Consider the following 24,391-nt stretch of genomic DNA (forward strand, 5'->3'; position numbering starts at 1 on the left):
TTTGGGAGGCCTGTGCTATGACTCAGCCTTTCTCCTCTAATCCAAAGTCACATGGGCATTCAGGTTTGTTTCACTTCTGGGGATTTGTCAAGCTAACCCCCATACTTCAAGCCTCATCCAGCATATCCTAGCTCATATATTGGGTTGGCCAAAAAGTTCATGTGGGTTTTTTCCATAAAATAAAAGACACATTTTTCATTGTCACCAGTAACTATTGATTTGGATATTTTGAGTATGTTGGCTATCTCCCGCATGGTGTAACATTAATTATTCTTAATTAATGCCTTGATTTGATCACTATCCTCTTAATTTGGTCTACCTGACTGTGGAGCGTTGTCCAGAGACTTGTCTCCAGCATGAAACTTCTCAAATCACTTTTGACACATTCAGTCAGTCGCAGCACCTCCTCTATGCACTGCACAAATCTTTTTTTGTGTGTTTCAGTTGCATTTTTACTGTTCTTGAAATAATAAAGCATAATATGCAAAAAATGTTGTATATTTTCTTCCACCTTCAATATTAAAACGGCTACAAAAAATTCACCAATTTCGATAAGCTTTTCTTTAAATGCATGCTGATTTTACAGCTGTCACAAAACAACCTAACAAAATTGTTTCAAATGAAGTCAAATACAACTAAGCGCTACTAGAGCCATCTTGTGGAAAAAACCAAATGACCTTTTCAGCCAACCCAGTAAAAACTTTCCTGCCACATGCAGAGAGGAGAACATCACAAAGGTGCAGACCCATGAGCCACAAAGCCCCTGGCTAAGGATAATCTCCTGCTTTGGCCCACCCCACAGGCTCACTGACTCTTCAAGTCTTTAAGAGCCTACCAAGAGTGTTTGCTTTGGCTTCACCCATTTCTCTGAACACCTACCTAGACAGAGCCTGCTGTGCACCAAGTCTTATGCTGGTCAAGAGGACCTCAAGGCAAATAAGACAAGGTTTTCCCATTCAACGAGCTCATGATCTGGTACGGGAGATAGATGCGTAAATACATCATAGATGCTGTGCCACATGCAATGGTCCATGTCAGCGTAGGACCCTGCAGAGACCTAGCGGGAGAGGCATCAGAGCTGGACTGGGAAGACAGGGATGCCTCCTTGTGGAGTTGCTGAGCTAAATTTAGAACATCAAAAAGTTAGGTAGGTAAAATAAGGGTGTGGGGAGGCAGGAGATGAGCCTGGAGATTTTGCACATACTCCCCCACACATTACATTTATATATAACGTATACACACCTATCATATGTGTGGACTCACTTCATATAAGAATTAACTTGGTAAATTTTAAATCTGTACTCTTGGGGTAAAAAGAAATGGTTCAAAAAGTACAGGCTGTTTTGCCTTCCATGCAGCCTAATCCCCTGAGGAGTGTGAGATGGTGAATTTTGTATCTGTTGTGCCAAGTATAATTCTTAATTTAACATACTTTTAAATTAAAAAATAATACAAGCCAAATATTTCTTCTGGTATTCAACCAAAGAAATCTGTTGCCCTGTCCAGATAGCTCACTTGGTTAGAGCATTGTTTCCATATGCCAAGGTTGCAGGTTCCATCCCTGGTCAGGGCACATACAAGAGTCAATCGATCGATGCATAAATAAGCAGAACAACAAATTGATGGGGTTTTTTTCTTGCCCTCTATCTCTCTTAAAAAAATCACTTAAAAAAAATCTTTTAAGAAATCTGGGGGAGAAACTATGTTAGTCTTAATGAAAGACAGAGTGCTGGTCCTTGATATGGTACCTTCCTCAGGAATTTTCAAGGATAATTTGGCTAAACATGATTTGTGTCTTATTTGCTGACTTGAGGACTACTTGCAGAAGACGTTAACTGCGCTGTATACATTAATAAAAGCTTGGCCTCAGACCGCTGGTGGTCTGAGGGCCAGCCTTCAGGAACCACTGCACTCAGCCATTGGATATATAACTGGTCGAGAGGTCCGGGCCAGAGACAGAGATCTGGGAGCCGTCATGATAGAAATGGTCATTACAGTGATGGCCATCAATATTTCGCCCCCAGAAAGTACCATGCGAGCAAGAGTCCTGAAAACAGAACTTTGAGAGACCCTGGCATGAGAAAGGCAAGCAGGAAAAGGGGTCCCTTATAAGAACCTAAAAAGTAATTGCCTGAGAGGCCATTGAATACTAGGAGAGACAGTGTCATAGACGCAAGGGAAGGCAATGGCAGCATCAAGTGTTCAGTTGTGACAAGTGCTGCAGAGTAGCCAGGCAAGTGAGAACAAGGTGTGACCTTTAGAACACTTTAGTCCTTGACTTGCACCCCAGGATTCCTAGCAGGAGTTGGTCATTAAACAAGAGAGAAGGGACTTCATTGGCCGAAAGGTCTAATGATACCCAAAAGAAGAGGGAGGTGTTAGCGGGTGAGAGGAGGAATTCCGTCAGTGCCTTGCCTTCTCTCCCTCCCAGGAGCTTGCTGGGGGCCTGCCTTGGAGAGGGAGAGGATGCAGCCAGGGTCACGTCTTAGACGAGGGAAGTACCTCCCCAGTGAAGGAGAGGAATAGAGAGTCCTGTGGTTCAGGGTGTCGGGGGAGCTAACAAGCTGTGATTCTGAAATTCTACAGCAGATGGGACGGTGATTGAGGGGGTTGGAAAGGAGCCGGTGACCAACTGAAGGGAAGCTGGGTCTTGGAAGTAATTTCATGCCGCAGGTGGTTCTCCTAGTTCTACCTTAGCAGTGGTGTGATTGGTTTTGAGGGCTCAGCCATTCCTGTTCCAACAAACTACCCACCACCAACTATTTCCCTGTCCCCCAAACAACCCTGGGAATCGCCCGTCCAGTGTGGAGCCCTCACTGCCTGCTCAGGGTAGGAGCCCTCACTGGGCAGCTGACACGATGTGAGACCTGAAGGCAGATGCTTCTCAAGGAGGATTTGCTCCAGGCTTGGAGGCCCAAGTCAAAGGCTCAGGAGCCTGGAGTCAGACATCCTGGGCGAGTCCTGCCTCTGTCACTTCATCTTCCCGAGTTTCATCTCCTTGTTGGTAAAATGGCACAGTACCCAGTAGTGACATTGTGAAGATTAATGAGAAAACCCAAGTGAAGCACTTGACACAGCCTCTGACACGTAGCACCCTTCTCATCTGTGGTTGTTTGTTATTGGTGTGGTATTTAGTCATCCAGGCTGGGGCCTTTCAGACCATCAGGTTCTTCATTTGGGTGGTAAGTTTGGGTCCATCTTGGTGCTTTGCTCAGGAGCTGGTCTTGGGAGGAGGACGTGCAGTCTTTGCTCTTCGCCATGACTGTTCCCCAAGGCAGCAGGGATCTAGTGCAGGCAGAATGACTCGTGTTCTTGTTATCCACAGAAAATCCTTTGAGTTTGAGGATGCATCCAGTCTCCAGTCCCTGTACCCCTCTTCTCCCACTGAGAATGGTACTGAGAGCCAACCCAAGTTTGGATCCAAAAGCACTTTAGAAGAGAATGCCTATGAAGACATTGTGGGTAAGCCGTGGCTGAGGTGATGGGCGGGGTGACCTCTGGGGGCTGCCGCAGCACAGGAACGGGAGGGGGCCCTCCCAGGTTCCACTGCATTCACCATGGGCCGCCAGGGCCTGGCTTGTGGAACTTCTCAAGGAAATGGTCATCAGAGGAAGTAGGTTAGGAAAGGTGAGCCACTAAAAGATTCAATCCTGGCCTTGAAAGAACTGAAACCCAAAGGGCTTCTGGGACCACAGAAGGGGGAAGACCACATTATCCCTTTCTTTTATTTTTGGAAGCCTTTGACATCCAAAAGGTGCCCTTCCTGAGTTGTGAGTCCTTAGGCAAATCCCTGAACTTTTCTGAGGCCTGTTTTCTCAGATGATGATGATGTCATAATAACAGAAATAAAAGCAGTAATACTTCATAGGATTATTGTTAGGATTAAATATATATCAAAGTACCTAGCATAGCACCTGGTTTCTTAAAATCTCCAGCATCTGAGATTTTACTTGCATACAGGCTAACAAGGTCAGCCTGCCCCAGTGTCACAGATGCTGACAGGAGACACAAGACGCCTGGAGCACAGACAAAGGGCTTTATTACTCCTGGCACAGCAGGCAGCGTGAGCCTTGTGTTTGCCTGGGCTCCCCTCGCTCCCAATTCTCATGCATATGCATGCGCATGCGCGGTGTAGGGAGGTCCAGGTGGGGGCTGCGTGCACAGCTTAGGAGACCCCAGTGTTTTCAAAGGGCCTCTAGCGAACCTGCCTGTAAGGGAATGTTATCCTTATTACTCTGGTCAGGAATCAAATCTGCCTCTCTGGAGTGAGCCACTATTCCTGCCTTCCAGCGCTGTTTGCTCTATGATGATAGCCTGGAACTGTTAATTCCTCCTACCCAGAAGGTCAGAAATGTAAGACAACACGGCGAATTGTCCTCCAACTGGGAGGTCTTGGTGCTTGTGCTTGAGGGTCAATAAAAACCAATAATCTAGGCTGGGTTGGGTTTATTGCTGGCTTCCATTTCAATTCTGGCCTCATTCTCTTTAGTGGGGGTTTCACTTCTGCTCAAGTAAATGTGTGTCCCAGTGTAGGTGGCAGAAGACAAGCAGTGTGCTGGTTCACTTGTCCGCTCTCTCATCTCTGTCCATCTTAGGCCTTGAGGCTGGAGAACATAGTTAACACTTAGTTAGAAAGAAGAGGCCCAAGTAGGGACCCCTCTAGATTCTCATAAGACTGTGGAATTTAGGAATCTAGGAATCTTAGGAAAAGAGAACCATCTATTCCCTCACCTGATCTGAGCCATCTGAGTCATCGTTTCCTTCTTAGAACTTGCCGGGCCAGCGTTTCCTGGGTGACAGCAGCAGCTCCAGGGTCTGCACAGGCACTGCTTTCCCAGGAACGAAGTGATTATTAGCGTGTAGCCATCCAAATTTTTAGGTCATACCAGGAAGGCTGTGGGAGTGAAATCCCTCCAACAGCAAAAGGGCTCGGGGAGGGGGGCCTCTTCCCTTACCACTGGGGAAAAGCACAGGTCACCCGGCATCGGGGTCAAGAGCTGTGGGGATCAGAGGCACAGCCCCATCCCCCTCCCCACCCCAGCTGCAGGGTGAATTCCTGTTTCCTCTAGTTGGGAAGAAGTTGTAATGTCATTGCGCTCATGGCCCTTGTGGCTGCTGCCCTGAGCAGAGGAGGCACCGCCAACACCGTGGTCCTCACCTTTCTCTCTTCTCTGAGATGCTTTGCAGCCTGTCTGTGCTGCCCAGGGATTTCAGGTGGGAGGATGTTCTTGTCTCAGCCGAACTGAAGTGAGAGACAGGGACACTTTAACCATTTGAGCTGTCCTGAGTTCTGTGATTCTAGGACTCTGTTTGGGGTTGTTTATGGTGGTAGTGTCAGGGAAGAGGGGGTGGGAGGTGGGTGTGTGAGTGTGTGTGTGTATTTTGGTGCCGCCTTCCTGAGCAAGAGGACTGTTTTCTGGGCCTTCCAGGTCCAGTTAGGGAGAATAGGAAGGGGGAGGCAAGTAGAGGGGACTTCTGCCACATGAGAATATGGCATGAGGAGGCAAGAAAATGGAAGCGCTCCCTGGACGCTTCTCGGATGGGTGATTTAGAACCAGGCAGTAAGGTCTGGTGCGGGGTGACATCGGAGACAGGGTGTGTTTCTTAGCTGCTCGCTAGCCTCTGATCTTAGGTGCCTGTGTAGAGAACTGGGGCAAGAGTAAAGGGAGGAGGTAGCATAGGAGGGAGGGCAGGGGAGTGATCCTGGCACCTGGGCTTTGCTTCTGCCTTGTGGGGTGAGGGCGGGTTTCAGTGTCTGTAGTTAGCTCAGTGCCCTGGGCACACTGTCCTTCTTTGTATCTCCCACAGCAGCCCACTCTGAATTTTCTAGACCTGACCAGGGAGGCTGGAGGGAAAAATACCTCTTTCTCTTAGATTCTGGTTGATTTATCCCGGCCTCCATCCGTGGAGACAGGCCCCAGGAGTTTGGACCCTCCTCCAGGGGCTTTGGAGGGGGCTAGTTTCTGAGCTCGGGGTGTCAGTTTCACTTTTGCCTTGGGTTGACCCATGTCTCTGTCTGCCCAGGAGCCGGTCTCTGTTCTCGGCCCAACCTGTGCTCCGTGAGGTTACAGTTGTTTCTGGTTCCATCCGTGCTGCCTTCCTTGCCGAGGGACAGATGAAGCTCTCTTGGGGCGTGTGACGATGGGGCTGGGAGGGGAGAGCACTCACGCTGAATCTCCATTTTGGGGACCAGCCCATGGGACTGGAATTCCTAGTGTGTTAGAGATTGAGGGCCACTGGCCCAGAGACTGTCCTGTCTTCTCTGTGAGCGGTGGACTTGAACAAGGGGCCTTAGGAGTTTGCTGGCTTCCCACTCACACCAGGCAGGACACCTGGGGAACTGGGGTGGGATTCTCCAAAACAGGCTGAGGCTAATCCTGCTAATTTGTGTTAGAGGGGTTAAAAAAAAAGTGGCTGTCTTGCTGCTTCCTGGGACTGTTAATTCTTACCTGTCCAATTTGACATCTGCCCCAGAAGATGCTGCTATTTTGCAAAGCCTTATAATTCTTTGCATTCTGAGCCTGACATTTAAAAATGCACCCAAGGAAGCAGCTTGTTAGGGAGTTATGTGGAGTGGCCTCGGCGCCTGACCAAGGAGCCTGGGCTGCATTCCTGCAGAGATTCCCACTCCTGTCAGCTAGCTGGGGCTGAGGGAGAGTTTCCAGGAACTTGAGTGGGATGGGAGCTGGGGATAGGCCAGTCAGCCCGACTGCAGAGCTTTTCGAGCCTCTGCTCTCTCTCTCTCTGCCCTCTTCTCTCATTTGTCCCCAGGCTGGGAAGCAGGAAGGAACAGAGGGCACCTAACAGTGGAGGCTGCAGCCCAGTGGCGCAGGCCCAGGGACAGTACCCTGGCAGTTGGGAAGTGGTGTCCAGGCTGGGAGAATGGGTGACCAATGGCCCCTTAGAGCTCCCCATCTGGTGTGCTGTGTGTTGAAAGGGGAGTTGGGCCCTTATCCTGGCCCTTTCTCCAGTGTGTGTGTGAGAGTAGGGGGTTGGGGGGCGGAGAAGCTGTGACCAGGAAGAAATAGCTGGATGGAACCGGAGAGGGATGTGGAGGGAAACGCAGGCCCAGGGCCCTAGTCATGGGTGTGGTCCAGGAAGCCCAGGATTCTGTTTGGAGAAGTCCTCCGAGCCTGTGCACATATATGCACATGCATGCGTGCGCACACACACCCCTTCCCTAACTGGTTCTTCCAGGTGGGTGTGTGTCGGGAGGGAGGGTGTTGGCAGGAGGGAGCTGTGGGGAGGAGTGGGGGCAGGGCCGGGTGGGGCAGGTTTGTTCCTTCTAGAGGATCGCTGTGATAAGTCTGGGCTCTGACAAGTCCCTTTAAAAGAGTGCAACAATTCTTGGCGATGCCCTTGTCCCTTATCTCATCAGCAAAGCTGGGAAGGGTTGAGACCTCTGGCTTCCTCAGCTGGGCCTGAGGAGACGAGATGGGGTTGCTCAGGGTCAGGCGTCCAGGGAAGAGGGCCTACCTCCTCTCCCTCCCCCAGGGCAGGGTGGGGCGCCCCACCTTGGGGCAGTTGTATGGGAAGGAATGCAGGTGAAAGCCTTGCAGTTCACCTGGCTTTCTGTCTCCTATCCCTGTGCCTCCGGACTCTTCGCCACGTTTCTCCACTCAGCTCTGGCTTCTTCAGCCCTGGCGTAGCTCTGCTGCCCCAGAGGAAGTTCTGAGCCTTATTCTCGAGCCCTCCTCCTCTCCCAGCTCTGAGCTGTTGCTTTGGTATTAACTTGCTCTCAGCAGGTTCAGTTTAGTGGCTCCAAGATTCAGGGCCTGCTTGGTGTCTGCACATCCCGATCCCTTGGCACCCTCACTACCGGGAGACCTGACGGGGAGTATCTCTGTGAGGCAGCTCCGAAAGGGGAGTCAGGGACAGGCTAGGAAGTGGAGAGCAGCAGGTGAACCGGGGCTGCGAAGGGCCCCAGTGAAGCCTGGAAGGCAGGGCTTGGGCTGGGGCCAGCGGTCATTTCCTGGAGAAATGATTAGTGGCCTGGTTATATCAGACAGGATGTTCAGCGTTGCTGGAGAAGAGGCTGATATTCAGGCTAGCCAGGCGAAAGGAGCAGGCTTTTGAGGCTTTCCTGAAATTTAGTTTGCAGAGGCAGGTCTAGTGTTGAGAACCTGGTGTTCCGCATTGTTTTCTCCCAGGTTGTCACCGATGTGCATCAACATCGTACATCTCTTACTTCCCTGGGCCTCCGTTTCCTACATCTGGTTGTTTTTTTTTTTTTTGAGGTTTGGATTTTGTATCAATGTTCAGAGCTCTGATTCTGGGGAAAGAAAGGAGAGAAGGAGGGTGGGAGGGAGGAGAAGGGAAGGATGGAGGAAAGGGGATTTAACTTGGGATACATGCCCTGGTGCTCGGCAGCTGTTAAGGAATTCAGAAACATCTAAGGCAGTGGTTCTTTTTTTTTTTTAAATTAATTCTTCAGTTACAGTTGACATACAATATCATATTAGTTTCAGATGTACAACATAGTGATTAGATATTCATATACCTTATGAAGTGATCACCCCAGTAAGTCTAGTACTCATCTGACACCATACATAGTTATTACAATATTATTGACTGTATTCCCTATTAAAGGGAATTTCCCCTCCCTCCCTCCCTTCCTCCCTCCTTCCTTCCCTCCCTCCCTCCATCCTCCCATCCTTCCTGTATTCCTTCTATTAACCATCTATCCATCTGCTCAGAGGACATTTTTGGTTCTTACAACTAAGGGGATGCTACTGTCCTCTAGTGTAGTGGTCCCCAACCCTTTCGGCACCAGAGACTGGTTTCATGGAAGACAGTTTTTCCACAGTCGGGGTTGGGGGGTGAACGGGAGGCAGAGCTCAGGCAGTAATTCCAGCAAAGCTTTGCTCACTCACCTCCTCCTGTGCGGCCCAGTTCCTAACCTGCCTTGGGGTTGGGGACCCTGCTCTGGTGGATTGAGGCCAGGCTTGCTCCTAAACATCCTACATATCTACAGGACAGTCCATCTCAGCAAGAATTACGCCACCTAAAATGTCAGTAGTTTGGAGAAACTCAGATCTAAATTTAGGAGCTGAGACCAGGTGATGCCGTAGGTGGGAGGATGAAGATAAGGACTCTGGCAGATCACCTGGCCCGAGGCAGTTTGGAGTTGATGAGATTGAAACAAGTGTTCTTCCTCTCCCCACCGGAACAGTGATGCTCTGGTCCCCTTTCTCAGGATCGGGAAGACTGTCCTGGCATTCTCTAACCCTTCATCCCCGCACCTCACTGCTACAGGGGGTGTGTTGGAGAGGGACCAAGAGGAGGAGTCGATCCTGACTCCTCCTAAGTGCCCTCAGTGGGGTAGGCTGGAGACAACGTGCAGGGGGTGCCAGGTTGAATGCTCGGCTCCTTGAGGCAGGGTTGCTGGGCCAGCTTTGCTTAGTCAGGGCTCTGGAATGGAGACAAGTCATTTTCACACCATGACTGTGTTACAGGAAAACGGCTGTTCAATTGCTGGGGACTCTGCTGGTGTTTGCAATCACTTAATCCAGTCCCAAATCCTTTCTTGTCCCACCTTTGACTCACATTTACAAGGGTTTGTATTTCTCCCGTGGCAGTCTAATTAGCTCGGGCTGAAGTCTTCTATTCACACCTCCCCTCATCTCTTCCCCCCAAACTTCTATAAAGGCATTTCGTAAATTCATTGTGGATTTTCTTGGTAGTAATAAGTACCACCATTAGTGGGGTCTTGGCTTTGGAAGGTTAGAAATCTATAACCGTATGGGGATTGGTTTGTCTCCTGTGTCCTATCCTAGGAGAGCTTATGTTCCCACTGGCCTCTGTTTCTAGTCCTGTAGCTCTTTCTTCCGCCTTCTGCCCGAGAAGTGGCCTCTGAAGTTCTCTGGGGCATGAGGCACGTCCAGGCATCTGCGGGGCTCCTTGGACACCCAGATGCAACCCTGCTGCTGCACAAGGAGCTGGGATGAGCCCTGCTGTCACCAAGCGTGCTACCTCCGGCAACACCTTAATTCTGATCCCTGGTACCTAGGTCCCAAGCCCCATAGGGTGATGTTGATGTGTAGGGAAGGTACGGAGAGACAAGGGAAAGGGGAGCCAAGGGCTGTATTCACTCACAGTCCCCGAGGACCTTATCCCCGCCATGGCTCTGGCAGGGCTGAGGCGGGACTGACCTGGATCATGCTGTTACTGTATCCGGGCATGTGTTGGGGGGAAAGGGGTAGGAGGATATTGTTTATGGGAAGGGGTTGCTCTTCAGGGACTGTGCATTTGACTCTCTGAAATTCCCTGGTCCTGCCACTACAGTGCCTGCTCCCAGAGATTTGAGAACTGTCCTCCCACCCCCATCCCTTTCAAGCCTTTCACACCTGCCCCTGTGTCAGGAGGAAAGTTAATTCCAAAAGGGAACCATTCTCTTTTCTGCTGAGCTCAGCGGTAGGGGAAAGAGAGTGACACAGTGAAAGAGCGGTTCATTGAACAAGTAACTACTGAGAGCTCACTCTTTGCTAATCCTTATGCTCATGCTGGGGTTCCCTCGGTGGGCCAGGCAGAAGAACTGCCCTAAAGGGGTTGTTGAGCAGCGCACCACCTGGGAAAGCACTGCGCTCTAGAGTGGGCCCTCAGGGAGCCGTGAGTAAAGGGTGTGACCTCTGAAAGCCCTTCCTCCCTTGAACTGTATATCTCTGGGGCTTTCACAGCATAGGGACTAGAGCCAAGAAAAGACGCCTGGTGTTGGCTTTGTCCTCTGGCTGGGCACAGGCAGGGGTGGCTGAGCCAGTCTTGTGCAATCCCTGAATTTATAAAGCAGAGGCCAGACAAGACTGAGCTGAACTGGGGGTGGGGGGTTCAGCTCCTGGACTCGGAGCCAGGATCTGTTTGTAGCCTCCCACTGCAGACGGGCAGCTGTGTGACTCATGAGCTGAAGGGCCAGGCAGAAGCCATTCTCTTTGGTTCACAGGAATTCTGCTTGTTTATTTGTGTGTGTGTGTGTGTATGTGTGTGTGTGTGTGTGTGAGAGAGAGAGAGAGAGAGAGAGAGAAAGAGCGTGTGCACACACGCGTTTCCTTCTTCCCTTCTCCCCCTACTCTAACCTTTCCTCTTCTGCAGGAGATCTGCCCAAGGAGAATCCATATGAGGATGTGGACTTAAAGAGCCGAAGAGCAGGAAGAAAATCCCAACAACTGTCAGAGAACTCCTTGGACTCTTTGCACAGGATGTGGAGTCCTCAGGACCGGAAGTACAACAACCCACCCACTCAGGTAAGGGCGGCCAGACTTGGGCCTGTGGGTCAGCATGAGGGCCACAGGGGGGGCCTGTCCTCCCAAGGCTTGGGTCGGCTCCCACTCAGGCTTTTAGTGCTCAGCAAAGGAGGTCAGCAAAGGAGGTCAGGAAAGAGCTCTGCACTCAGGCACTTGTGGCATGTCGAAGCCCTTGGGGACAATCGAGACATGCTCTTAGGGGCATCCTGTCCAACTGTCTTCCTTTCACTACTAGAGCTCCGAGCTGCCAGACTAAGGCCGGAGTCCCTGTCAACTGCTGTCTTATCACCATTCCTCCCTGCTTCCGTGGGAAACGGGAAGACAGGGCCCTGGTTGCAGTCTTGCTATTCTGCAGTGCCTAGAGGAACAATCTCAGGGCTGGCACTTGGCAGCCAGGCTCAGACCAAGGACCAGCTCTGAGAGCTGGCCAGTTGTCTACAAGACCTGAAGCCACTCCTGTTGGAGGGAAGAAGCATGAATCTCCGAGGAGTGGACTGCTAGAAGGCAGGATGAGAAGAAAGGTGAAGAGTCCAAGGAGGCCCTTAGATTTCTGCTCTTTCTGGCCTTGTCCAGGGTGGTAGACTAGGAGGCAGGAGAATTGAGGTGCTTTCCTGGACCTGCCCAGGCAACTCTAATTCTCTGTGCAGATGGAGGGACCTGGATATTTTTAACTTTGGTTGGAGAATATCAAAATTGTTTCTTCAGACTTGGGAATGATAGGACTGTTTTTATAAAAGATTTACCTTCCTAATGTGCACTGTTCAAACAGGCTTCCATTGAATACCGAGTGTTGCCAGAGTGATTGGGTGGGAAGAGGAAACTGAGGGCCAGAGAGGAAGGAGGACTTGGTGAAGAGTGGTGAGGGGCAGTGCCAGACCCAGCCAGCGGGTGCGACGCCCGCCGGGCTTGCAGGCCTGCTGCCTTTCCAGCAGTGAGCAGGCCCCGCTGAGAGTGCGGGGCCCTGGACCGTAGGGTGGCAGTCTAGACAGAGGGAGCAGACAGTAGAACAGGGCTGGGGAATTGGGCAGCCCAGGACTGGATGGGTGAGGGAGCCAACTGGCTATGAGGCCTGCCTTGCTGGGCTTTGGTGGTCAGAGCCCAGAGCACTTGTGTTCCCCTCGGAATATATGAGCAGGGCCCGGCTGGCACGCGAATTACGGCCTCTGCTCGAGAAGCCTTTTAGGACTGGATCGGGGCTGCAGCTTCCAAGCTAAGTAATGAGCAAAGTCTAAGCCTTGTCCCAAAGCTCAGGAGGAGCACCCAGAATTCCCGGTTGGCTTCTTTCCACTCAGATGACAGCCCAGTTTTCTTAGCCTCTGCTTTCTTTATTCTGGCAGAAGGAGTTAAGCTTCCTTTGTGGAAGCAAGTATCTAATCTAGCCCTGACCTGCTGATTAGCAGCTAAGGTCTTGAAAGAGGAAACCACAGCAGATGGAAATTCCAGGGTGGGATTCGGGGAGCCAGTGATGCCAGCTTGTGGTTGCTAAGTCCAGGCCCCAGCAGACCGGTGCCACCCAAGGCTTCCATGGTGAGTCCCTCTTCCACGTTCTCTTCCCACTGCCAGCTCTCCCTGAAACCCGGCAGCCAGTCCCTGCGCAGTGGGAACTGGTCAGAAAGGAAGAGCCACCGGCTGCCACGATTACCCAAGAGGCACAGCCATGACGACATGCTGCTGCTGGCTCAGCTCAGCCTGCCATCCTCGCCCTCCAGCCTCAACGAGGACAGCCTCAGCACCACGAGCGAGCTGCTGTCCAGCCGCCGGGCCCGCCGCGTCCCCAAGGTAGCCTCCCCAGACAGGGCTGGGTGGGCAGGCAGGCAGGGGGCCCTTCTCTCCCTTCCGTCCTTCCCCTAGTCTGGGGCTCCCTCAGTTCTCCTTGAGTATATTCTGGGCCCAGGGGCCTTTCTTTTTCATCTGGTCAATTCCCTTTTCTTGCCAATAAAGATGCATTAAGGGATTAATGGTGGACAGATGTTAGGGGAAGGACAGGCCAGCCTCTTCCCCCAGGGAGCACTCTATGCCTCTGGATGGGTAGAAACCAGTCCTTAGGGGGCTCCCCATTAGTGCATGTGGGGTGTGCATTTTGAGGTTTCTGCACAGGCAAACATTTCCAGGCTCAAATATGACTTCCTTTCTATGACTCTCAGAATTGAGAGTTTTCAGCAAAGATTTGCACACACAGGGCCCTCAGCCCAGAGCAGCAGGATTTAGCTCGATGGTATTTTTAGCCTGCAAACAATGCTTGAGTATATTGGGAATTTAGCTCCTTCCTGCCAGGGCTCCAGGTTATAGCCCAGAGGGGAAAGGCTGGAATCCTTGTTCCTGTTATTGCATCTGAGAAGCTCTTTGTCTCCGTTGGTTCAGTGACTCTTGGGACCCAGGAGTGCCCATCCTGTCCAGTTTGATCATAGTTCCTTCCTCTGGGGAGCTAAGCTTACTGTCCTTGTCTTGGGGCAGGAGTCCACTTAGGGGGCTAGGTAGGTGGAGAGCCACCTGACCGTCTGCACTTGGGGTCAGTGCAGCAGGGAGACCAGCATCAGGCCTGGGGCAGGGAGGGCAGAAGCTGGCACCCGGGAGGGGGCGGGCAGGCTACTAATCAGCCCTCTCAGAAGCAGGGGCAGCTGGTGTCAGGGTTCTCTCACCAGCCTGATTTCTCACCTAGCTTGTCCAAAGAATTAACTCCATCTACAATGCCAAGAGGGGAAAGAAGAGGTTAAAAAAGCTGTCTATGTCCAGCGTTGAGACAACATCACTGAGAGGTAGGCCTTGATACCTGAACCGGTTCAGGTGTGTCTGGGGCCCTTGGGCATTAGGAACAGGGAGAGGCCCAGACTAGCCTCAGTTTACCCTTCTGTGGGCCAATCGTAGGAATCCTCCTGCCTTCTAGGAGGGCAGAGCCCTGCCAAGAAGTGGGCATACAAAAGGAGTGGGCCAAAGAGGGAAGAAAGTCCTGCATGGGTTGGTTCAGGCTTCGGGCTGTGAGGCCCTCAGTAGGGAGGTGGCTGTGGGAATCTACTCCTGGCCAAAGGACAGTTCGGACTTACCTGGTCCTCAGCTCCCTCCAGATCAGGGCTGGATGGGGAGGGGGTTGTATACAGATGAGCATCTGCAGTTTGAGCTCTGAGGGACCCTGGCCCCACACCACTCGGTTCCTGGCCACAGGCCCCCAGGAGCCCAGGTTAGGTCCTGATTCGTTCCTCCTGAGCAGAGTTTGGGGGGCGTGGTGGGGTGGCGCACAGGAAACATTTCCTGTGGGACAGTGGCTCAGCAAGCTTGCCCTCCTGCTGTTTCTTTTCCAGATGACAATAGTGAGAGCGAGAGTGACTCTGACGACAGGTTCAAAGGTGAGAGCTTAGCTCCCTGTGAGCATGGAACCCTTTCCCAGCCCTGGCTGTAGGGAGTACGACTTCCCTCCGTCCTCATGTGCGGTGCCCATGTCCCATACTGGCCTGCCTTGGAGAGGCAACGGGCAGGCGTGACACCAGGCCCTCTGAGCACAGGGCTCCAGGGGAGTCTGTTCCTACAGTCACGTGAGCTCAGCCTTGCGAGGTTACCTTTAGATGTCTCCTTTTGCCCGAATTTCAGGCTGGTGGCCTTGCTCATACTATCCCAAGCTGCTGTCTATGAGAACTGGGTACGAGATTTGCCTGGTCTTAGATGAGTTCAGAAGATTATAAGTGCCTCTGCTGGTTATAAGGAACGTGCCATAGTCTGAGGAAGCGGGTGCTCGGAGGCCCCGAGGCCACTCATCTCCCCTTTCCCTAGAGTGGGGGGCTGCCACCTCCCTGAAAAGGTCCTGGGATCTTCACTTTCCAGGGGCCTGGACAAACAAATCTTTCTTCTTTCTCTGCTGGGAAACGCTGCCTAGACCCTCCTGGGTGATTGAACTAGGTGGGAGCAGTTCCCTCCTCCCCTTTCCACTGGCCCCAGGCAAGTGGGCAGGTGGACTTTGGGCCTGGGGACAGGGGCAAAGGGTTCAAGTTCAAGGACTGGTAGAGGCCCAAGGATGAAGCCTTTGTGGATGTTCCTCTATCTTCTGTTTTTTTGGAACTGGGACAGGGTGAGTGGGCACCCGTGATATGTCCCTGGGTTTGCCTGGCCGGGGCAGTCCTGTTGGCTCAGTTCAGCCTCCAGAGGCTTCAGGAGGCCCAGACCAGGGGTTCCGTGTGTCAGGGCAGACCCCTTGCTCCTGCCACTTCTCCCCGAGACCTAGCTGGTGGGGGAGTCAGACCAGGCTCATGCACTTAGAGGTGATCCACGGAGGCCGAGCTGTGAGTCTGGGGAGGAGGGGGGCTGGTGCGGGGCCTCTCCGCTGATATGTGACCTGCCCCCAGCCCACACACAGCGCCTAGTCCACATCCAGTCGATGCTGAAGCGTGCGCCCAGCTACCGGACCCTGGAGCTGGAGCTCCTGGAGTGGCAGGAGCGGGAGCTTTTCGAGTACTTTGTGGTGGTGTCCCTCAAGAAGAAGCCATCCCGAAACACCTACCTCCCTGAAGTCTCCTACCAGTTTCCCAAGGTGAGACCGTCTCCATCCCCCGCCGTCCTCTACCGCCTCTGTCTGCCTGGCCCGCCTGGGAGACAAGAGAGACCCTGGTCTGCCATGGTGACTCAGCTGGCTGCCCCGAGCATGGCTCCCGTCGCCAGGAGGGGAGAGAGGGCTCCAGGGGTTGTGGGTGTTCCTGCTGAGCATGAGGGCAGAGAGACCACCTCCCAATGTGCCTATGATAAAATCAGCTGGTCCTGAGGAAGGGCCCCCGGCTACTTCTCTCTTTCTCTCCCTGCCCCCACCCCAATCCCTGCCATTTTATTGAGATGTAATTCACATACTATATATATAATTCACCTACTTCAAAATGTACAAGTCAATGACTTTTAGTATATTCACAGAGATGTACCATCAGTTTCAGAACGCTTTCATCACCCCAAAAAGAAAGTGTACCCACTAGCAGCCACCCGCCATCCCCCCACATCTACCTTACCTCTCTCCACTCCTTCCCTGCTCATCCCCAGCCATCCTGGCCGCCATTCTCTTCCTTCAACATTCAGGCCCTTCTCTCGGCCATGGCAGCTGCCAGGCATGTCCTTTCTCCGCCTCGTCTCATGGCTGCTAGCTCTTTCTCATTCTTCATTCACTGCTCAGATAGTACCTCTTGCAGGAAATCTTTGCAGGTACTAAAGTAGACCCTCCCCTGCCCAGTTCTCTCTGTTTATCACCTTGTTTATTTCCTTGGTGACACCCTCTGAGATTTTGCTGTTCACGATCTCACTCTCCTGATCAGATGTGCAGGGGCAGGGACCTTGTGCACTAGGTTTCCGTCGGTAGCCCCAGCGCATGGCACAGTGCCAGGTGCCACATACAAAGTGCTCATTGGGCATATGCGGAATGAATAAGTGAGGACTCAGCCCACACCCAGACCCCTGTGTAAGAATTGGGAGTGGGGACAGGGTTTGTTGTGAAGCATGCTAGTTGGTGGGATGCCATCTTGGGCTCACAGGGGAAGGGATGCTTTCAGCCACCCCTACTCAGGTGCCATGTTTTATCTGTCTCTCCCCATACTCCTCTTCCCCGCAGCTGGACCGACCCACCAAGCAGATGCGTGAGGCGGAGGAGAGGCTCAAGGCCATTCCCCAGTTCTGCTTCCCCGATGCCAAGGACTGGCTCCCCGTGTCCGAGTACACCAGGTGAGGCCTGTTCTGGCCCGGCTGTGGGGGAGGAGGGCTGAGCCTCTTGCCCCGCATAGCAGTGGGCAATTGAATGGGGCCCACCCTAGTCCCAACCTCCTCTCCTGCAGCAACCTGGCCCTTCACCCCCTCCCTGGGACGGCAGTCCCTCTTCTTGGGGGCTGTCTCCTGGGTCCTCTGATGCTTCCCTGACGCCAGACCTCTCCCTGTTCCAGTGAGACTTTTTCTTTCATGCTGACTGGGGAGGATGGCAGCAGACGCTTTGGCTACTGCAGGCGCTTACTGGTGAGTAGGGTCATTCAGTCCTCGGGGACTGGGCCACAGTGTATGTATGTTTGTGTGCCTTTCTTCAACTTTAGCTTGTATGGAATCCTACGTTCTGCTCCCTGAGGCCACCCGACACACACACACACACACACACACACACACACACACACACTCATAGATGAGGCATCCTGGGATGGCAGGCCTCAAAGGAGCCCCTCTGTCTGGGCCCTGGGATCTAAGATTATATGTAAAGGCGGGAGAGAATGGATCACCTTCTACTGGGCTGTCAGCTTGCCTCTCCTTTTCCTTTTCATTCATTTGCCTTGGACTTCTGAGCGCTGACTGCTAATCCCAGACAGCAGCACTACATCACCCCAGCAGTATATGCATGTGCATGGGGTGGAGCAGAACCTTCTTCTAGCCCCCTTTCTAGCCAGCCTGAGGTAGGGAGGCATCCTGCCCATGGTCTGGTAGGGCTGGAGGCCAAGACGGAGCACAGCAGTGCCTTCTCTGGGATGCTGAAAGAGGCACTTTTTCTATGGTCCCCTTGAACTCGGGGGAAGGGGCCGTTTGAAAATATAAGCCATGTTGTGGAGAGAGAAGTCCTCCCCATTAGTCCTGGGAAATAGATCAAAGTAACGGTAAAAGGGCCCTGTTGCCCTCTCCCCTGGAGATCACCAGGGATGTTGTTGGCTTAGGTTTCAGGGTTCTCAGGCCTTAGCAGGAGAAGGCCTTACTAGATGCCAGTCTAAGGGCAGATGAGGGGGATCCTTTGGCAAGGGTAATATATAGCAGGGACCCCCAAATGAAGGATTTTGGACCAATCATTCATTCATCCATTCATTTATTCATTCGTTTGTTCACTTATTCATTCATTCATTCGGAAACACGTATCCTACACCTATTGATGGTCAGGCAACATGCTAAAGGCACATACAGACAAGTTAGACATGGATCCTACTGCCCTCAAGGAACTTTAGATAATGGAGCAGAGGAGGTAGGACTTACAGTGTAGAAGGGAAGGCAAAAGGAAGAAACTGTTATTTAGGACTTATGTTCCAGGCTAGATCCTTTAAGTACGTCACTTTCTTTAATCCTCATAATAGCCCATAAGATAGTAAGTATTATGTCCATTCTCTAGGTTAAAAAACTGAGACTTAGAGTGGAATACTTTTCCCAAACTCACACAGACAGTAAGGGACAGAGCCAGAACTGACTCTCAAGTCCTTAACACTGAGTCAGGTGCTCTTGGATCACCCCAGTGGGCAGCCTGGGGAGAAGCGATGCATGGATGTAGGATGCCCAGCGACGGGGAGTGTGGAGCAGCGCAGATGCAGGTGCGGAGACAGGCGCGGGGCCAGGCGGAGCACCAGCATGCCCCCAGCTCACCTGGGCCGGAAGGGGGGCCTTCAGGGGCTCCCTTTGCAGGCGCGGGGACGGAGCAGAGCTGCTCCTTTGCAGTGGGCCTGCTGCCCCCAGGGAAGAGCATGTTTGTCCTGGCGCACGCTCAGAGAGGGCCTGGGCTGGGTCCCTGCCAAGGGGGCTGGCACTAGCTCGGCATTCCTGCAGATTGGACACAATGATTCTAACCCAAATCCCACATACTTGATTTAATCACTTGGGGCTTTAGGGGAGGCGGGGGAGAGGGAAAGATTGAGGAGTGAGTTTCAGGCCTAATATGGACAAAAACAGATTCTGCCTTCTCTTTATATCTGTGACGTGTGGCCAGCAGGTTTGAAGACTGAAATAGCCCCATCTGCATTTGCTTAGCAGCCTGCGTGAGGGGCCAGCACCTGCTGCTCTCCTCCCTCCCTCCTGGCCTTGCCAGGCACTCCAGGCTTCTGCGCCCCGGGCGGCCCCAGAGCCCTGTCAGCCCCTGGCTGGAGCAGTAGACTCCTGTGGACTCCCCTCAGCCTGCACTGGGGGCTCCAGATGTGGGGAGCTCTCGCTGCCCCTCTTCTCCAGCTGCCCACCTTTTAAGTCCCTTACTTTCTTAGTTCTCCTCTACTCTGTAGCATATCTCTATCCTGAGTCTTTGCATCCCTTTCTCTTTCTTCCTCTCAGAAAGCAGCATGCCTGAGTGGTAAACCGGCAAGTCGGAGGCCAAAACAGACTCCTAGTTTCATAATTTTTAGATATATGGTCTTGGGCAATAGCTTAGTATTTTTAACTCAGTTTTTTGCATCAATGAAATAGTGCTTATCTCACAAGTTTACTTTAGTAATGTACCAAGCCCGGAACTCAAGATATGGGCAATAAATTTTTAATGATTGGTTTTGGGATGGGGATGAGGGGAGAGAGAAACACTAATTTTTTGTTCCGTTTATTCATGCATTCATTGGTTAATTCTTACTTGTACCCTGACCGGGGATCAAACCCACGACCTTGGCATATGGGGCTGACACTCTAACCCACTTAGCTACCTGGCCAGGGTTGGTAAACATTTAGTAAATAGTAGTTTGCTTCCCTTATCTATTATCATTTAGCCTTCCTAGAATGGGAATGGATCCAGGAAAGGAGAAAAGAGCAACTGAGAAAAGGAATGTTTTGTAGAATGTCCCCTGTTGGGGGGATAGAAGACTACATAGCTTGCCGCTAAGAATGTAAACAAGTCCCTCTCATTACCATTGCATTCTTGGGGGTCCCAGCTATAGGGATGTAAATCCACAGATCATACTATATAGCCTCTGCCAAACTGCTTTGTTCTTTGTCCCCATCAATGTCCTCCTGGGAGCAGGGTAAGCCTGTGAAGAGCTGTGCAGGAACCTGGCACCTTGGGCTGGAAGGACCACCAGAGGCTGAAGCCTGCTCCCCAAGAGCAGCAGCCTCTCCTTTGGGGCCTGGTTGAGTAAAGGTTTAGAAGAGGGAATCTTTCTTCTTTCTCCAGAAGAGTATTCCTTAGTTCTCACCTCCCAAGGAAAAGGAGCCAGTTAGAGTAATCATGCATTCTCTGTGTCTGTGTCTCTCTTCTCCTTTTTCTCCTCGTCCCCACCCAGCCCAGTGGGAAAGGGCCCCGGTTGCCAGAGGTATACTGTGTCATCAGCCGCCTTGGCTGCTTCGGCTTGTTTTCCAAGGTAAGAGGGCTCTGGCTCACTTCCTTCCCCCTCCCCCGAGCTGACAGCTCCCATAGGAGTATCTGCAGCCAGCTTAGATGAGAAAACCACCTGTGTGTGTGAGTGAGCGGGCGAGAGAAAGAGAGAATGCAAGAGCAAGTGCAAGCGCGCTCTCTGGCTCCCTCCCGATTCCCAAGCCAGCTGGCATCTCCCCAGGTCCTGTACCAGAAGTGTCTGCTAATGCCACAGCCCACCCTGGGCCACAGGCAGAGGCAGATTTCTTGGGGCTAGAGACCACCTTGGGAAAACCAAGGGCCCAGGGACCCAACTCTTAAGTGGTATTTCCTTTGCCCAGCTACTCAGCTCTTGGCGTCAGAGGCAAGGACTGGTTAGGGGGCAGAGCGGTCACTGAGTGCCAAGGGAGATGGGAAGGGAGGGTGGGAAGCCCCTCGGAAAGACAGCCCTCTAGTCTCCCAACTGGTGGCCTAGGCTGGTCAGATGCCAAACTGCCCTCTCTCTGCCCAGAGATGGGGAAGGGCAGCGCCCTGACTCCCTTCCTCTTTGGGCTGCTGGTGGTGGGCGCAGGTCCTAGATGAGGTGGAACGACGGCGTGGGATCTCTGCTGCGTTGGTTTATCCCTTCATGAGAAGTCTCATGGAGTCGCCCTTCCCTGCTCCGGGGAAAACCATCAAAGTGAAGACATTCCTGCCAGGTGCTGGCAACGAGGTAGGGATTGCTGCTGCCTCTTTCTCAGACTAGGGACTGGGGCTGCAGCAAGGCCTGCCGAGCCAAGGGCGCGGCCTCTGGGAGGCGCAGCAGGGCCCCTTCCTCGCTCACCGTGTCTGTACTCCGAATCCATACAGACTGGAAAAGGGAACGACAGAGCTGCCGTTCTCTCGCCCCAGCTCTCTGCACACCGCTTGCCCTCTTTGTATTTATTCCCCGCAGTTGGGGGTCGTGCCAGACCTTAGGACAGAGTCATAAAGGTAAAGAGGGGCACAGCTCTATTGTTGTCGAGTTCGTAGTCAAGTGGGAAAGACTGATACTAGATAAATACCCCTACATGTACATAGATAATTCCTAAATGTGTTAAGTGCCAACTGAAAGCGCAGGAGTGAGAGTTTTTAACAAGGGATGTGCTTTAGATTAGGGGGCAAGGGAAACCGTCCTCTGCGGAGGTGACATTTTGCCAGGGCCCTAAGGTGAGTAGAGTGGGAGGAGGGAGGCTGAGGGAAGCAGGGCGTGGATGGGCGAAGGTTATTCCAGGTAGATGGAACAGCACACGGGAAGGCAAAAGCTGGGGAAATGTGTGCGCTTGTCAAGGAACTGGAAAAAGGCCAAGGTGGTGGAAAGGTGGTGACAGCAGTGGAGAGGCCAAGTCACAGCGTGCCGGTGAGGCCAGGGCAAGGATTTTGGATTTTCTCTAAGGAGAGGTTATAAGCTCTGAGATACATTTTTAAAATCTCACCCTGGCTGTTATGTAGATGATGGACTGGGTAAAAGGAGGGAGGCGAGCTAGGGAACGACTGCAGGGGCACGGGCAAGGGGCGCCGTCGCTCGCAGGAAGGTGGCTAGAAAAGAGCAAGAGAAGCGCTGGATTTGAGACACATTTTAGAGTGAGGATCCAGAGCGCTTTGTGTTTGATTGGAAATAGGGGATAAGTTGAAGGAGATTTTAAGGCTGACTCCCAGCTTTCTGGCGTGAGCAGCAGGGCAAGCTGATGGAGGAGCAGGTTTTGAGGAGGTAGAGTTCAATTTTGTACGTGTTACATTTAAGACGCCTGTGAGACACCCAAGAGAAGGTGTCTGGTGACAGAGCATAGATCCGGAAGAGGAGAGAGCCCAGGCCTTGGCTCTCCTGGGTTGGAGGTCCTGCAGCAGGAGTGGCGGCCCTGAGGGTGGGGAGGATGGAGCAGAGTCAGGAGGGTTAGTGTTGGGGAGCCCAGGGGTGGGGAGGGGGCGCATCTCAGGAAGGAAGGAGGGGTCAGATGCCACCAAGAGGTCAGCAGAGTGGAGTTCAGAAGAGCGGGGGCAGGGCCCCAGAAGCCTGAGTTGTGTGAATTGAGAGTGAATGGATAGGGGGTGAGAAAGTAGAAACAGCCTCTATAGACATTTCTTCAAGAGGCTTGGCTGTGGAGAGAAATAGGGGAGGGGACAGTGATTGCAAGGGAATGTGGGGCCAGTGGAGAGGTTGTGGAGGTGGTTGTTTGGATGCAGGTGGGAGCAGCAGCCCAGGAAGAAGCAGGAGGGAAGGGGGTAACCCAGCTGTCTCGAAGGAAGAGGCCCTGGGGGTGGGTGGGATCCAGGAAGGGACTGGCTTCTAGTAGGAGAGAAGGGCACATCTTTTGTGTGATGCCAGGGAAGGGCCATGGCTTGTAGAGTTTTCATTCTCTTCTGATGGCTTCTGTTTTTCCAAAATAGAAAAGAAGGTCGTCCTGAGAGTGACAGGTGGATGCTGGGTTCTGGGAGAGGGAAGGAGAAATAAGTTAGTTGCTGCAGAGAATGGGAAAGGGACAGATCAGAGAAATACTGCGTTTGCTGGGAGTGGCAAACACCATTTAGGGCCTTTCTCTTAGCCTTTCCCCCATCCTGGTTTGGAGGGACTTTAGGCTCCATGAGTGGTCAGGGGGTGGGACAGCTGACTCTGCCCTGAGACCCGACCAGCCCCACTTCTCATCGCTCTGACTTGAATTGCTTACTGTCCCTGAACTCTGCCTGGTTTCGCGTAGAGACACTTCCCTTCTTCTCCTCTTGGGCAGGCCAAGTTTTCTCTGTCCTGAAACCAGTCTTCGGGCTGTGTTGAGGCTCTTCCAACCCGCTGGACTGTGATCTCCTGAGGGCTCGCATGAAGGGGGAAAAGCCCAGGTCACAGAGGTGCCTGGGTGAAGTCTCACTCCCTGGTGGGCGCCCAGCCTCTCGGGCAGAAGGAGTAGGGGGGATGGGGCTGTGTGCTTCAGAGCAGAGCCAGCAGAGCCTCTTGGATGGCATGAAGGCTCTCAGGAGGTAGGGTGGGGGGCTTCACTGTGACTTCTGGCAAAGCCAGTATGGACACAGAGGTCCCCGGCATAATTGTGATAGGGGATTCCTTCAGCCCACACGCGCTGAGCATTTTGGGTGTACCCAGCACAGGGTCTTCTGGGAGTTCAGCACCCTATGGGAGAGACAGAGTATAAACAGATTGTTAGGGTGACTTGTGCCCATTTTGCTGCTTCTCTGGGGCCCAGGGTCAGGGGAGGAGGGGTGCGGGTAATGAGCTAGGAGTTAGAACTTCACTTGCTTAGACCCCGAGGCACAAATGAGATGATGTGGGGTAAAAGCCCCTGAAAGAGAGCTCTGACACCACAAGATACCATAGGGCTGTAAGAGGGAATTTGTTTTTCACTCCCGTTCTTAGGAGGCCTACACTTCCATGCCGGGCACATTTGCTGAGGGACCCAGGGTAAGATGGGGCACTCCGCAGTGACAGCGGTTTGGCATGGCCTGAGGTCAGCAGCCTCCCCTGCTCACACTGCTAGGGTCAATTGCTACCCTCCACCCTTATAGCCGTGCCCAGGGAAGTGGCTCTTGGCACCATGGCACTGACCTTGGCAGTGGCCTTGCAACCCCTTTGGAGGAAAGGTTGCTAGGTCTGGCCCTGATAAAGACAGTCCTGCTTCCTGGCAAGGCTGTAGAACAGCCAGCCCTTCCTTGTGTTTCTTTTGTCCCTGGCACAGGGAATAGATAAGCTGATAGAGAGGCAGGCTAGGATGGCAGGAAAGGGAGGGGGCGTGGCAGCAAGGACACTGGCCTGGCTTTTTCAGAGGGGGATGAGAATAAAGTCCTGGTGTGTGGGGATGTTGCTCTTCCTATGGCCCAAGAAGCAGCCATCAGTTGTGGGACCCGGTCAGCCTGGGGGCCAAGATGTTTGCTCGGGGAGATGGGCAAGAGCGTGGGGGAGGATCCTCCAGATCCAACTATGCTGTTTCTGCATTCTCCTTATCTGTAAGAGCACTAAGCTCCCGTCCTCCCTTTCCTGAGAGCCCGATGGATGGCCCCTCAGCCCCTTCCTGCTGGAGCCTCCCCACACTCACAGAGTTAGCCCTCTTGGCCACAGGTTGGGTGTCTGATGGGGAGCAGAGCTATGGTCTGAGGGGAGGAAGAGACTGGGTCTTAA

The 24,391-nt window shown here is 52.7% G+C and overlaps 1 protein-coding gene across 4 annotated transcripts in view; it reads left to right on the plus strand.

Moving 5' to 3' along the window:
* Positions 1-24,391, plus strand: part of DENND2B (DENN domain containing 2B) — a 155,995-nt gene that overhangs the window by 122,425 nt on the left and 9,179 nt on the right. For 3 of the 4 annotated variants that reach the window (XM_054583039.1, XM_054583027.1, XM_054583032.1), the window contains exons 4-13: positions 3,326-3,462; positions 11,086-11,237; positions 12,801-13,016; positions 13,897-13,993; positions 14,534-14,578; positions 15,569-15,753; positions 16,810-16,919; positions 17,135-17,204; positions 20,183-20,260; positions 20,825-20,965. In XM_054583039.1, coding sequence (XP_054439014.1) covers positions 3,326-3,462; positions 11,086-11,237; positions 12,801-13,016; positions 13,897-13,993; positions 14,534-14,578; positions 15,569-15,753; positions 16,810-16,919; positions 17,135-17,204; positions 20,183-20,260; positions 20,825-20,965 — 1,231 coding nt within the window. Of the gene's footprint in view, positions 1-3,325; positions 3,463-10,812; positions 10,929-11,085; positions 11,238-12,800; positions 13,017-13,896; positions 13,994-14,533; positions 14,579-15,568; positions 15,754-16,809; positions 16,920-17,134; positions 17,205-20,182; positions 20,261-20,824; positions 20,966-24,391 lie in introns of those variants that run through there. The other variant, XM_054583048.1, reaches the window with a different exon arrangement.

Source organism: Pteronotus mesoamericanus, unplaced genomic scaffold, assembly GCF_021234165.1.
Source record: "Pteronotus mesoamericanus isolate MK-2021 breed Mesoamerican mustached bat unplaced genomic scaffold, CSHL_Meso_final contig_1189, whole genome shotgun sequence".
Lineage (NCBI taxonomy): Eukaryota > Metazoa > Chordata > Mammalia > Chiroptera > Mormoopidae > Pteronotus > Pteronotus mesoamericanus.